The 15,801-nt window shown below is 37.6% G+C and overlaps 1 protein-coding gene across 1 annotated transcript in view; it reads left to right on the top strand.

The window, feature by feature from the left end:
- GPC6 (glypican 6) overlaps positions 1-15,801 on the top strand; it is a 726,495-nt gene that overhangs the window by 526,615 nt on the left and 184,079 nt on the right. Inside the window, exon 4 of the mRNA XM_053970101.1 lies at positions 3,923-4,088. Within this exon, the coding sequence (XP_053826076.1) occupies positions 3,923-4,088 (166 nt within the window). The remainder of the gene's footprint in view (positions 1-3,922; positions 4,089-15,801) is intronic.

Here is a 15,801-nt window from a genome sequence, read left to right as displayed (position 1 = left end):
AAAAATGTTACTTACAGAAAAACACATTGAAACTCCTGAGCTGAGAAACAACTCTCTTCAGGAAATGCAGGTTTTGAGGTTTTTAATACTTCTGAATGAAATTAATATCTGCTTTTTGGCTGGTCTGCAGAAAAGTACTTAGATGTGAGAGACTCTGAATATTATTTTCTTTTAAGATGGAAATGAGAAATGGGCTTTAAAAATGCATTTCATTTTTCAGCAGCAAGAAGGTGGTTGAAAATAAACTTTCTGTGATAATCTCCAGATTTCAGGAGTTTATAGCTTTCTGAAATACTCACACTCTAAGTTGGATTCTTTTTATATTGTGGTTCTTACCAAGATTTCAGAATCTTAGACCAAAATTTGTCTATTTTTTGCATGAGAGATAAGTCAGCTGTTGTTGAGGGAAGAAAAGGTCTAACTGTATTCTTTGAAAACAAAGGTACAGAAAAAACAGAACTGTAATCTGGCTGCTCATTGAAGACTAGGTCCAGAAAAGCACTTAACTGCTGTAATACAGCATTTAACTTTTGGCCTTCAGACTTCTAAAGTAGTTGTGCTATTGGTAATATTTCCCTGAGCCACAGTTTGGATACCTAAAGACACAACCAGTACTGCTAAGTGACAAGTGAATATGGAACAGGATTGAGGATGGGACTCATCCCTTGCTCAGGTCACAGCTTAATTGTTAGCCCTCTTCACAGATGTGTTTTGGACCTCTCCACCTGTCTCTCCATGCAATACACTTTTGGCAGTATAGCTGCTTTCTCCAGAAACGTACATGAAGCTATCTGTCTTGTTGTGGCCCACTCTCTTCTTTCAACACTGAGCAGAGTATAATCTGCTCAGTGAAACATCCAGTCTCACTTCAAAACACACAACATTATATTTAGCTTCCTTTTACTCCTATTGCCTGCACTACCGACTCCTATTATTCCGAACACTTTGAGCTGAAAAATAACCACCCAAAATAATAATTGTGTATTTTAGTCACTCAGGCACTAAGTGGAACCCACCCAGAGGAGGTGTAGTGCCAATACAATGTGGTAGTATGGGATGTGGCCAGCTTGGAGCAGAAGGTGTGAGCAGTAAGCAAAGTGAATGCAAGCCAGCAGGCACAGCAATTCATCTATGCTCGTATTTTATGTCACCAGTGCAGCATATTCTGAAACCAAGTTCTGCAACATCCAGCTTGATCAGCACTGATTTGCTTGTGTTAGTCTTTGCCAGAGGATGATGTAGGTAAGTCAGATGCAGATATAAATAATGTGACAGAGGCTTCTGTAGAAACTTTCTCCATCTGCTCTTTGCTTGGACCCACCTCTTGGCTTCTTCTTTTAAAAAAGATATTACTTCACTCCTAACATAAGCAGACCACCTTTCTTTCTTGTAAAATGCTGTTAATGATGCCGCCATTTTGTATGAGATAATAAGACACTCAGACAAGATATGAGACACCTGGGTCCTGCTCGTTCTTTTTGAGTGGTTGGAAGTTATCCTGACTACTTCACAGTGGAGAGTGACCAGAAGTAGTCTGTTAAAGGACTTGTGTAATGTGACAGGAATTCAAGATTCACAGGGCCTGTGTAAATAGACACTCTAACTAGCCTTTAGGGTCCTGTCCTAGCAGATGTGGGACATGATCTGGATCTCTGGCAGAGTAAAGCATGATTGCTAGTTTCTTCTCAGATTGCTCTTGTTATAAAATGAGGCTCACATAAATATTGATGGTATTCGCTCTATATAAAGACAATATAAGAAAGGTAATATATAATATAAAGACAGGGGCTCTCCTCTGTTTTAGATATATTTTTCAAGAATTAGATTGACAGGAAGTTTTTTGTGTAAGATGAAGATCTTCTAGGTATATGTCAGCATAAGTACCAAAGTGGATTTGGGAAGGTGTGGATGGGAAAACATGTGGATTCCAGCTGAATTTAGGGGTCAACTCGGTGCTGATAACTTGGCATTGACAAGACAACTGGAATTGGGAAGAAGCATAACTTTAGGCATGAAAGGAACCTAACTAATAAAACTCTCAGTACTCACAGATGGAAATATCTCTGGATTTAAGCAGCAATTTCAATGTAAATTTGAAGATTCTGTTGTTGACCGTAAATATACGTATTCTGCTTACTTCCTTCTTTGGTGCTAGTCTTTTTGTAAAAATTGACCTGTTCTAGGTTTGCAGGTATACAGCAGTTGGATAAGTGACTCTAAAAAGTAGTTCTGAGCAGTGAAAATAATAAAGTCCACCTTTTTTTAAATTTGGATTTTCTGCTGTTCAATAATGTGTTCAATAAGGAAGTTTCCCCTTGTGCTTTTTCTAACCAGTGGGTCATTCATAGCATCATTTTCAATATGGATTCTGTGATATCTATAAGGAACTGACCTCATGTTTCACCCTTTTCCTCAGTAAAGGCAATAATAGAGCTTCTCTCCTCTTTTTCTCTCAGCTGTCTATTTAAAAGAAAAAACGTGTAGGATCTTAATGTTCTGAGACCTGAAGTGCTCAGTTAAATTTGATTGAAACTGGCTGATGGTTCAAAAGCTATTGGAAAAGGATGGATAAATATACCTTCACACATAGCATCAGTGTTCTGCTAGTAAAGTGCAGAAGTTAGTGCCTAGGAAACTAAAGCAAAAATCCCTTCTGAGCATATTCAAAAGCATGTGCTATATCTCAGAACCATTTTAATTTAAAAATGTCCTGTGTGAAGACTATGTTCTCTGTATTTCTCTAAAAATCAATGTTTTAACATCAAAAGGAGAGAAACAAATCCCAGAGAAAAAGAAAACACAATTTTAGTACAATCCTGATAATACAAACAACATCAATTGGTTCAACCTCTACAACTACAGTGCAAAGTTAGATTCATGCTTTCAGCACAAGGTACCATGATTATGGAAAAATAGTTTAATCCCTTCAAATTTATATCAGTAGTGTTGCATTTATTCATAAACCAACAAGTTGAGTGAAAGGAGTGCCATTGCTTTGCAATCTCCTGTCCAGGAATTTTGAAATAACTGAGGAACCTGCAGCTCTTTGTCATTGCTCTACTTTGTCAGTCCAGCATGAGATAGCTGTGCTCCACTGCACCATGACAAGATGTTAATGTGAGTAATACCTAGTGCGCACATTTAATCCAAGCTAGAAAGTCTGGCATGAAAATGTATATTTTACTAGTACATATGACTTTTAAAGTTTGAGATTAGAAAATTAAACGCAGAAGTTCACATGTGCTGACATATGCCATGCTGATGTGAAAATTGAAATGCATTATATTGCCTATAATGCTTTTTGTCACTTGAGATGTTGAAAGCATACCAAAAAAATAAAAACCCCAAACAAACCCTGTCTGATCTCTTTATGAATTTGTCTGAGAAGAAAGGAGGGTATTTTTGTCTGAAAACAGAATGATATCCCTTTGTCATCGTGTAGTTCAGAATAAATTTATAGAAACCGTCAAGATTATCCTGGATTTTCTGTGCTTTATTAAAGAGGAGATTTTAATCCAGTGCCAGGGTGACTGACAGTTCTAGTTTACATAGGAAGAGTGAGAAATCTCCTCAGGATCCTCCATGCTAGGATCAGTCAGTTTCTACCCAGCTGATTCCCTGGATGTTTTTCCTTCACTTTTCCAGGAGATTTTGTGTGGGAGGGCTGGGGAGGCAAGCACTGCTATCAGTAGGGAAGTGTTGACTTTTGCATTCCTGAAAGTCACTGCTGTGCTAAATGAAGATAATTGGCAGGAATCGATTAGTTTTATAAGAGTGTGTTATTAAGGGTTGAGCTCTTTTCACAAATTGCCCCTTCTGCACTTACTGCTTGAGAGGCATAATCTCAGCCATCCCGAAATTCACAGAACAGGAGATTGATTTCCTCCTTTTTCTTTTTCTTTCCCTGCCTTAAACTCTGCAGGTCAGTCCCACCCCAGGGTGCATCCGGGCGTTAATGAAGATGTTGTACTGCCCTTACTGCAGAGGACTTCCCACTGTGAAACCTTGCAACAACTATTGCCTCAATGTAATGAAGGGCTGCCTAGCAAATCAGGCTGATTTGGATACTGAGTGGAATCTGTTCATAGGTAAGAAGAGTTTAAATATTAGTGGAAGGAAACTCTGGTAATATCAAACCTCTGCAGGGTTCTGTGAGGTTAGAAGACACTGTTGGTCAATATTCAGAATGAAGCAACTGCAGATGCAGCTCGCTTTCTAATTGAACTTCATGGCTTGCAGTAAGAAATGACTGCTCGCCGTGCCCTAAGCCAGTCACGTTTCACATTTCATATTTCCAAAGGAATGGTGTGGTGTTACGGCTCCTGAGCTGAATTATTACATGCTATTTGAAAAGTTGAGAAAGATTTGGTTGAGGATTTGATAACAAGATTAACATGGCAGAAATAGTATGTATTACAACTGAAAACCAGGCTCTTGCAAGCTGAGAAGATAATAACGTTGTATAACATCCAGTCAACATAAATCACAACAGCTGCTGTTCTTAATTCTGGTAGTACATAGTCAAAAAGCTTTAAAAGTTACTATATGAGAAATTATTAATTCCTCATTCTTGCCTAAAGTATGCTAACATCTCCCTTCCAGAGTACTGAATAGAAAGTACCAAACATTCAACCCCATGTTAGAATGGAGCATAGAATGTATATTTAAGAAAAACTGCTCCCACAATTTAGTCACATAACTCTTCGCTCAAATAAATGAAGAATAAAAAAGGAAGAATTGTCCCTTAAAGAGCCATTCATCTGTCCTGTAGCAAAACAAAGCAAAACAAAAAATCAACCAATAAAAAAAAATCCCAAAAAAAAACAAAAAAACAAAAAAAAAAAAAAAAAAAAAAAACAAAAAAAAAAAAAAAAAAAACAAAAAACAAAAAGTCCCAGAAGTGTAACATATAACAAGAAATATTACTTTTAAGTTGCTTTTGGTGATAGGATAGGATAACAATTAGATAAGGCTGATGATAATATGAAAGGAATGGAACAGCTAGTTAGCCTAGACACTAATGAGTGTCATAGTCTAGACTGGATTTCAGAAAAATAAATGCAGCTGGAAAAAATGGGATAACACTTTCTTTATTGCAGCTGAAGAAAGGACATTTATTTTCTATTTTTGGAAAGATAAAACATAAGTAATCTCATTCTGCTTAACTTCAAACCCCACTGACCAATATGACTTTGAAAATCTGACTCTGACTCATTCATGGATTTTTGCTATACTCAGCAGTACAAGATGGATAGGGAGAAGAAAACAGGATGAAAAATGAATCAGAGTATGAAAAGTGAAAACAAGCATTGAGCATGCTATAAAAATAGCATGCAAACAACAATATTAGACAAATGATGCAGATACATTTGCCTTCCCAGTCTCTTGTGCTGGTTAAAGGAGTTGACATCAGAAACAGTGCTTTATGGAGGGATACCCATGAGGTTACTGGAGTAAAAAGGAGAATCTGATCATCAGAAATCCAAGTAGGAGCTGATGTGAAAACAATTCTAACCTGTTAAGGACTTTGCATAAGCTACTTTCCTTGTCATTGAATGATAAGCAAGTGCTGAAATGTCACTAATTCTGATTTTAAAAAATAATGTAGGCTTTTAAGAAAAGAAACCCCAAACATTTGAACTAAAATAAACAACAGAGTTTTTCTTAAGGCAAGCACCTTTTTAAATCAAATGCTGGAAGTTAAGGTTTGAGCTGTTAAGGGAAGATTTCCTTTTCTGGTGCTTTAAATTCAGTGAGAGTCCTGGGCACAGTGAGATGTGTTGGAAAGTGTGGAAATCCTTACAGATTCAGACTTTCAGAATCTTTGCTGCAAAGCCCTTGTCTGCATCAATGTCTCTTTTGTTTTGATTGTTCTTGCTCTCAGAAAATAAAAACTGCACGAAAGCTTGAATGTTGTGTTAAAACATAGTGCTAATTTATTAAATACCATGCCAGGCAGGCTACTATGCAATTATCCCTGCAGGTCAGTGATGACAAGGTTGTATACAGTACAAATACATCAAATCATATTTCCTCTTTCTTCTAACTATACAACTTTCCCTCTGTAACTTTATGGGGAAGATAATAGAGGAGATACAAAAATTTTCATGTGTTTGGAAAAGGTATTCTGTTTCATCCCATTTTTCAGGCCTCTGACAGCTTTGCTGAAGATGAGGGTCCTTCCTTTATGAAAGACTGAAATGAGGCAAGTTGTCTCTGTCTCTGACAGCTGTCAGAGGCTTTCTAATAACATATGCAATTCCCTTAGTGGTAAACACAACAAAACTTCTACTCACTGAATTAAAACGAACAGCAGCATTTTACAGCACCGCTGAGCTATGAAAGATTGGAAATTACGCATGAGCAGTTTTTATCCCTGTTCCAATACTAGGCACCATGCACTAGTAAAAAAAAAAGATAATTTTTTGCATTAACAGTCTCTGCCTAGGCAGGAATCCCAAATGTTAGTGCATATTCATACACAAGATAGTTTTGCTTAGCTCATAATCTGTGCATTGCAAAATAGTTTTGCTTAGTTCATAATCTGTGCATTGGAAGGTTGTTTTGATAGAAGTTGGTACTAGGAGAAAACTCTCAGATATGTTTGACACTAACTGAGTAAATCCTGTGGTTTGGACTGCATGTCCTGATATTGTTCTGTAGTTACAGCAATGGTCCAGCAACAGGCAAGATCTGCACGTGAGGAGGAGCAGAGGAAAGTAAATGAGCTGTTTGACAACAGGATGTGTTGCATGTTTCACTTAGTTTATAAATATAAAAGTCAGGACTGAAATCACATATATATAGCACTAATAAATCTTGCCTCTACTTTCAAAGCTAGGGAGAGTGGGACAACTTCCCCTAAACATCTGGTGCTTTCCAAAATTTTATAGACTGTGAAAATTGGTAGGAGGTGAAACAGCTGCAGCAGCATGAAACATGGCTTATTATATATTTCCTGGTTTTGTCACCTTAAAGCCTGTGTCCTTTTTGTGTAACGTTTCATTATAGGCTTTTTGTATTTTGTTGCCTATATTATTGCATTATAAAATCCAAATGTCGCGTATCTCATTCTAGCAGATCATCTGCAACTCAGACTTTTGCCTGAGAAAGGAAGACAGTCTTTAATATCATATTATAATTATAAATCTGTAATGAAAAAATGCTCCTTACAGGCATCTATATAAAATATTTAAGAGGTATTTAAAAGTAAACCTGCCACACTGACTTTAAAAATGTGTATTTTGCAAAGCTTGCCTCTGATGTTTTGCCTGTCAGTTACCCATCATAATCTCCTTTGCACCCATCTCAAGCAAAGTTAGCAAATGCAAGATAAAAAGCATGAGCAGAGGAATTGTACTGCTGAGGAAGGAGATTGCCCCAGGGAGGAGTTGACTGATTCTGTGGAGTGGGGAAAAGGGGATTTTCTCTCTCATGGCCCAACAGATACAGTCAAAATTATTCTTCTCTCCATGGAGCTATACCAATTAACAGCAATAAGAATCAGGCATCCCACTGTTCATTCTGTCACAGAAACAGAAGAGATGGACAAAATTATTCCCACTAACAAAAATTTAAAGCCCCTGTATCTTAGGGAATGGCATCCAATTTTAGCAATACTGCTACTCCTCTTTCTCTTACTAACCTCTGTTTAAGTCCCTGATCCTATCTTGAGATTCGTTGACTTTGTTTGACCTTAGCTTTCTTTATAATTGGTCATTTATTTCCCCTCATCTGCTTTTTTTCTCAAGCAAGAATGTCAGCTGAGGAATGAGCCCACCTCAGTGGACACCACACTTTCTCTTGGTATCCTTATTCAGCTTCAGAATCAACAGCTGTAAAAAGATTATTTCCATGGAAGCAAGTGCATCTCATTCTGACAGCTACCTTAATCACAGATTCAGGATGGCAAAGTGGATGTAATCCATTTGTTTTCTGGAGAATTTCTTTTACTATTAAACTTAGAGTTAAGTTTCTTCTGTCTTGAGACAAAAACATAGATGATACTAAATCTGAAAATCTAGCAAGACTGTGGGCCATATATGACAATCCTTACAGAAGTAATTTAGCACAACAGAAGAGTAAAAATCCAGGTACTTGTTTTAATCATAATAATTACTGTATCTGAGCTTTTTTTGTGGAAATCTAAAGTAATTGATAAATGCTTTGTTGCTGCAGTTAGTGACAAAGTGTAATGCCTGTGTAGTAGTGTATCAAATGCAATCCATGGAGGTTTGACACTGCATGGCTATTTTTAATAGCAGAAATTAAAACTCTTTCTTTTTTTCCTACAAATTATTCTATGATAAATCAGACTCACCTCAACCATGTTTTAGTAAGCAGGGGGTTGTAGAAAACACTTCAGAAGCTGTGCAGTAGCAGAGACTGCACCCATGTCTGAGAAAAGGAGCCAAGAGTTTGTGTCCACAGCCTTAGAGTGAAGAACAAGTGGCTTTGCTCTGAGTGTATTTCATATTTGACGAGCTCTGCTGTGCAGTAAGGCACATCAGCATGCAGGGTGTTCACACTGCAGGATTCAAGGCCTGCAGAGCTGAGAGCCAAACACCTCCTTCTGCCTCCATCCTGCCAGGCTTCACCAAAGGAGAAAATCATATCTGCGAGGCTTCAGCAAAAGATTCTCCTGCCAGTGTTAAAATTATTTCTCTTATTATCATTACAATGGCTCTGCATTACTAATTAACTTTCTTCTTGTTGTGCTTTAACAATCCCTTTTTTCTTCCCATCAGTATGACTCAGACACTTACCTTAGGAGTTCTCCTGAGGAAGAGTATACCAGCAATCTCACTTAGAGCAACTAGATTATTTTCAGAAAAAGTACGCAACAAAACCTTAACTACTTACTCCTAGTGAAAGTTTTAGCGATGAAAATATGCAATCAATTTCATTTACTGCTTACAAAAGTCCTCAGGTCTCTGTGCTTTCTCTGTTCCCTGTGCAAGCACAAGGATAAACATTTTCCTTTTAACGTTTCAAGAGACCACCCTGTTTTGACTTTTTGAATGGCTTATTACAGGAATAACCGTGTCTTCAAGATTCACTTTGGTTCAGAGAAAAATCAGTCTATAATACTAATAGTAATTCTTTACTATTTTCTTGTGGGGTTTTTTGGGTTTTTTTTGTTTCTGTTTTTGTTTTTTGATTTTTGGGTTGGTTTTGGTTTGGTTTGGGGTTTTTTTTGTTTGTTTGTTTGTTTTTTTTTTTAAGGTCTCAAAGCAACATTCTCTTCTCCAGGCTGAACAGCCCCAACTTACTCAGCCTGTCCTTTTAGGGAAGGTGCTCCCGTCTTATTATGAACTTCATGATGCTCTGGATTTGCTCCAGCCATTCCATGTCCATGTTCTTATGCTGGGGACACCAGAGCTGGAGGCAGCACTCCAGGTAGTGTCTCAGAAGAGCAGAGTAAAGGGGCAGAATCCCCTCCCTTGCCATGCTGGCCACACTGCTTTTAATGCAGCCCAGGGTTCCACTGGCTGATGTTGAGTTTTTCATCAAGCAGCACACCAAAGTCCTTCTCTGCAGGGCTGCTGTCAATCACCTCTCCAGCCAACCAGTAGGTGTGTCTGCCACTGCCACCATCCAGGCGGAAAACCTGGCGCTTGGCCTTGCTGAATTTCATTAAGTTCACACAGGCCCACTTCCCAAGCTTGTCAAGGCCCCTCTGAATCCCTGGATGGCACACCCCTTCCCTCCAGCATGCTGACCACACCACACTGGTGCCAGCTTGGCATTGTCATGCACACAAGCTTGGCATCATCAGCAAACTTTCTGGGGGTGCATTCAGTCCCACTGTCCCTGTCACCTACAAAGAAATTGTACAGTATCAGCCCCAGTACCAACTCCTGAGGGACACCACTGATCACTGGGATCCACGTGGACCATGAGGCATTGACCACAACTCTGCGTGTGGCCATCCAGCCAGTTCTTTTTCCACTGAGTGGTCCATCCATGAGACCCATGTCTCTCCAATTTGGAGACAAGGATGTCATGCAGGACAGTGTCAAACCCTTTGCATGAGTCCATGTAGATGATGTCAGTCGCTCTGCTCTATCTGCCAATGCTGTAGTCTTGTCATAGAAGTTTGCCAATTTGTCAGGCATGATTTCCCCTTCATAAATCAATACTGGCTCTCACCAATTACCTCTTTGTTCTCCATGTGTTTCAACATAGTTTCCAGGAGAATCTGCTCCATCTTTCCCTTTTACTTATCTTTGCATAGTACAGAGTGAAGGCTGGCAGTCTGTTGCAATGCTCAGTAGGCAAAAGTCTTGTTCTGGCTTAATCATGGTAAGTAAGAGCAAAATCAGAGTTTTTAGGAACTTTAGTTACCTGGAACTTGAATATCTTTTCTCTATCACCCTCCTCCTTAATCACTATATATACATACATATATATATATATATATATATATATATGTATGTATGCTGTGCTATTTTTTACATTAGCCTTTCACAAAGACTCTGGGAGAAAAAATAAGTTCTATTATTTCCTCCCATGGAGAGGCACTGCAAAAGATTCCTGCAGCCCTGGGGTGCCATTATTCCAAGTTCCGAATTTCTGGTAGAAATTCATCAATTTTGGTTTGATGAATATAGAATGGACACTTGAATATAAACACTAAAAGTTTGCAATTTGCATCTTGTGCTGATATAAAAACTGATAGAATTCATGGTTAAGACAGCCTAAAACTCATATCTGGAATATAAAGCCTTATTTTTAATTATTATATGCTTTAAAAGTTTTTAAAATTTTAGGCTAAAATCATCTTTTCTTACTTTCTTCCTGAGCCAAAGTTATCATGACACTTCAGGTGAAACCACCTTTGCCAACCATCAGAATGAAAACAGGGAAAATTATCTTAACATAATGACTTTCATCTTTTCTACTTACTTCTTAAAACAACTTGAGCACCTCCAGAGTTTGCAGAAGTAATAGTTACTTTAAGTCTCTTCTCTGTACAGACTATAGTAGCTATTATACAGCAATATCTATTCCCTTAGTTGAAGTGTCAGGTTTTAGTGAATGGCTCTAGGAGTGTGAAGCCACATTGTGAATATATATGAAAGAATGGGATCCCTAGTACAGAATTATTTTTCCCCACTTTAGCTTATTTTTACAAAAACAAGGGGAAATGAGTAGAGTACTCTAATATGTGATACAACTGCAAATCTGGTTGATCAGAGGTTGAGAACAAGATTTGCAGATGTAAATTTAATCTTTTTTATGAAAAACCTTTCGTGTGCTTCAGGCCAATTAGTCTCCATAATGCATAGGTAGCAACATGAAGGAATTTGCAGTGCTATTAAAAACACAGGCTTAACACCTGATAACAGTTATGTCCGTTCAGGTTAACCATATGTAACTGTACAAACGAAAAATGAATTCAGCTTGACAATGCCTAATTAAAAGTATTATCATTTTTTAATTCTCTGGTAAGCAGTAACCTCCATGATCCCATATTTTCCTCTTGTTTTCCAGAAATAGTATAATCACTGCCTACAATTTAAATACAATACCAAGATCTGATGGTTTAGAGTACACAGGAGCACCCCTGAAATAAAGGGGACATCACCATTCAGTAAGGTAAATAATGTGTAGAAGAGGGGAACAGTATTTGTTATTTCCCACTGCTTTTCTTACCTCTGAAGTATAAAGGATAGGCAACCTGGGTGTGTAATTCCTTGGATGGAAATGAATTCAGCCTGAGAGAAGCACTCTGAAGTTGTGGAACTGCCAGCAGAATGCAAAAAAGCACCAGCACTTGCCTGCTGCTTAAACTCTACTTATCCTGCCAAAAGTCTATGCTCCCCCTGGGGCAATATAGGTTACAAGCAACTCACAGCATCCATTGCCCTGTATGTTTGCTTTAGGATGTGTCACTGAAGAAAGAGATTCCCTCCTGTAGGAGTATGGGGATTGTGCTCCTGTTACTGGATCAAAAGAGGGACTCATCTGGCCTGATCTTGCCAGTGACACCATTGACAGCTTGTTACTCAGGGGTGCATCCTGGAAGGGTGCTAATGGCTCCACTCAGAGTGACTCCCAAAGACTGCAGCTCCTAAAGAGGAACTGTGGATTTCTGAAAATGCAAATGTTTCATTGAATTATAGCAGCAGATCTCTTGGACCGTGAGCTTAGACACCTCTTGTGGAAATCACAAATGGAGATTAACTATGCTGTTCTCTTTGAGGCACAAAAGATATTGGCACCCATCACCCATCATCATGTCATACATCAGCTACAAATACAGGATCAAATTCATCCATTCTAGAATTCTGCCTTTGGCATGCAAACACAGTTCTCTTGAACTGTATGATTTCTCCATATGCAGGAAAAAGCTTCTCAAAACTTGAAATGATATGAGAGTTACATACTCAGCATTTTCAGCAGGCCCTGAATAGGCCTACTGAAACATTGATACGAATGTTAGGATTTTTGGTTGGATGATCATAGAAAAGGTGAATCATGAAATGAGCATGATAAAAAGTCAGGGGTTTGGGTTTAGTTGAGGCATATCATTAAGGAGGGGGTGATTCCTCTTTCTTTAGCTTAAAAGGCTAACGCTGGTTCATAGCTTCTTAATGGTCGATGGTGGTTATGATGGGATTGATGAAGATCAGCTCTCGAAGTTGGCGAGTGGGGTTGATTCTACTACAATTGGTATGAAGCTGTGGTTAGCCCTGCAGATTTCTGAGCATTGTCCGTAGAACACTCCTGGGCGTGAAGCGAAGAGGGAAGTTTGGTTGAGGCGGCCTGGGACTGCGTCAGTTTTTACGCCTAGGCTTGGGACAGCTCATGAGTGGAGCACATCGTCGGCAGTGACGATAACTCAGATGGTGGAGCTTATGGGGATTACGACACGGTGGTCTACCTCTAGCAGGCGGAAGTGGCCTCGGGGGAGGTCTGTTGTGGGGATTATGTAGGAGTCAAATGTAAGGTTTTTTAGGTCAGTGTATTCGTAGGCCTATTCGTAGACTGCAGCACTTAAATACTACGTCTTCTTTTGTGAATAGCAAGACTGATCAGCATTGTCAAAAAGTTTGAAAGATTTTATAATGAAACCATTGGACCCAAATGATGACTCTTTAGTTCCATTTTGATTCCTCATCTCCAACTCTTTCATATTATTTCACATCAAAGGGAAATGTCTGTCTAGTACACATAAGCACAGTTTGGAAGTTGCAAAGAACAGCAAATTTCTCTCTGTTTAGATTCAGGGGAAATGCTGGGGAAGCTGTTTTGCCACTGCCCTTAAATGCCATGAATTAACCAAGGGATGTTGCATAAGATATCTCTAGAAACAGGAAATATGTTCATTATTTATTGCTCAAATACTCTGTGGTTCTGGGACTATTATTTTGTAATACTCTGTGGTTCTGGGACTATTATTTTGTACTTTTCCAAGTCCATAGCTATGCCTTCCCAAAGGACACCTTGCTTCCAGGAGAGCAGTAAACAGTGCTGCTATTTCTGTCCTAGGTTACCATGCATATTAGCACCTCAAAAGAGTTTTCTCTTCAGTGGAGGATTTGATGTCTCAATTAATTCCATTTATGTAGGGCTGAATCCCTGTTTACCTGTTGGGATATCCCTCAGGCGCTTCACTGTGCTGATCTCCCTGTTTCACAGGCAAGGGACCAGCTGGAGAATATTGTGCCTCTTACCTGATCTGGTTTCCCTTCTGATTTGGGGGATTTGGGGCAGCAGGTCTCTCTGGCATATGACTGTGACTGAAGCACACACCTAGACTACAGAACTTGGCTGTGCTTTTATAGTTCAGTTAGCCTGAATTGCTACCTCCATGCAGTTGTGCTTTTTAATTTTTTTTTTTTTTATTTTTATTTTTTTTTTTTTTTTTTTTGAGGATTACAAATCCAAATGACGAACATGTGAGTTTCATTTTACCCAAAGCAGGTGGGACTAAATATCATTTTAATTGGTTTGAACTTACTATTATGGCTGGGCTTTATTGAGGCAATGCTGTATTCCACTAGGAAGGGTGAAAATTATGTTATTTCTAAAAACATATCTTCAGTTAAATCACCATTTGACTTGGTCAGTATTGATAAACTTGAGATAATCTGAATTCTATTTTTGGCAAACCCCCCTATTTTTAAGAAAAAAAATAATTGTGCAATAATTAGAAGGTTGCCCAGAGGAGTACTGACAGTTTTATTTCAACTTTAGTTGAAATAAAATTTATCTCTCTGTGCATGTTTTTGCATTTTGTTTCTGCTTGTATTCAACTGCACTTAAAACCATGTATCTGAGGAAAGTATTGGTTGCACCATGACTCCATTTTATACTTTTAAAGTATTTTATCTTGGAATCTGCATCCATTTTAGAAAACTGCATAAATAAGAAACAGTTTTCATATGCTGAAAATAAACTTGAAACTATGTAATATTTTGAATTACGTGTTTTTTTCTGATAAATTGATTTCAGATTCTCTAAACTTCATATTAGAAACAAATGTCAAATTATTCAAATCTCCATTATTCAGGAAAATGTAATGGAGAGATAAATGTAACTCAGAGCAAATTTGTTCTTCAAGTAATTATCAAAACACTTGCTTATATCTGAAAATACTTTGCTGAATTTATCATAGAGTATCAATAAAAGATGATCCCTTACCACAATGATGTCAAACCAAAACTGACATTGACTTGCTTTGTATTATAATTTTGAGCCATTGCTTGATGAGGGCTAATCTTGATGAGGTTTATGATAATGTGTTAGGTAGCATATTATCCATTTAGAATCACAGATTTCTTTTTGGAATACAGAAATAGTGTTGACAACCAGCCTTAATTTCTCCTTACAAATAAACCCTAATGCTGCAAATGAACAAAACACACACGTACAAAAAGTGACTTTTGATTATAATTAATCTGCCAGATTACATTAATGAGAAATTTCTTAGAATAGGTTCCTTATGCTTTTTTAGTTCTTGAATTTCAGAGAAAGTTTCAATTTCTCTTGAAGATGAAAACTTAACCCAAAACTCATCTCATTAAAAGAATTCAAATGTGTAGACACTCTCAGTCTAAATAATTGAATTTTCTTTATTTTTTGAGTGCTTATTCAGGTCTTTTTTGAGCTATGCAGATATTAACCTAAGCTGCAAAAAGCTCTAAACATTATTAGCAATGGAGCAAAACCTGCTCAATAATCTTATATTAATATTACATATAATAATATAAATATGTATAATATAAATTATACATATATATATTACAATATATAATATTAATACAAGATTAATGTTCTTAATGTAAACAAAATGTTCTTGTTCTTAATGTAAACAAAATGTTCTCTTTTTTCCTAATGAAGCTACACAGATATACAAGGACATTGATTAGACTCAGTCACTTTACTTGTTTTGGAAAGGCTTTTTAAAGATAAGCTAGTAGAAGGTGAAGAGTGTTTGGTTGAGCTATAAATTTCTCATAACTTGGCAAAGACACTGTGATAAAGATCCCTAGGTAGTAGCCCATATCTGTGCCAGATTTAGTGGAGCAAAAACTTGAAATCATTGGAGAGATTAGAATTTTAGTAAAACAAAAGGTTCAGTAATTATTTCTTTCTGATAAAGGTCCTATGGATTCCCTTCTTGTAATATGTTAATCCTCAATTTTTTTCTTGTAAAGAATGTTTTATCAGAAGCAGGAGATGCTAGGAGAAACATAGAGTTTTTTCCCCCCTCCATTGTCTCTGCCTTATCAATAATGGTAAGAAGATCTTACCATTTCAAAAATCAAGAGAAGTAGTTTGATGCAGAGT

The sequence above is a fragment of the Vidua macroura genome, chromosome 2 (assembly GCF_024509145.1).
Source record: "Vidua macroura isolate BioBank_ID:100142 chromosome 2, ASM2450914v1, whole genome shotgun sequence".
In the NCBI taxonomy this organism is placed as follows: Eukaryota; Metazoa; Chordata; class Aves; order Passeriformes; family Viduidae; genus Vidua; species Vidua macroura.
Note: the sequence above shows the minus strand (reverse complement) of the source record. Positions and strands in the feature narration are given on the sequence as shown.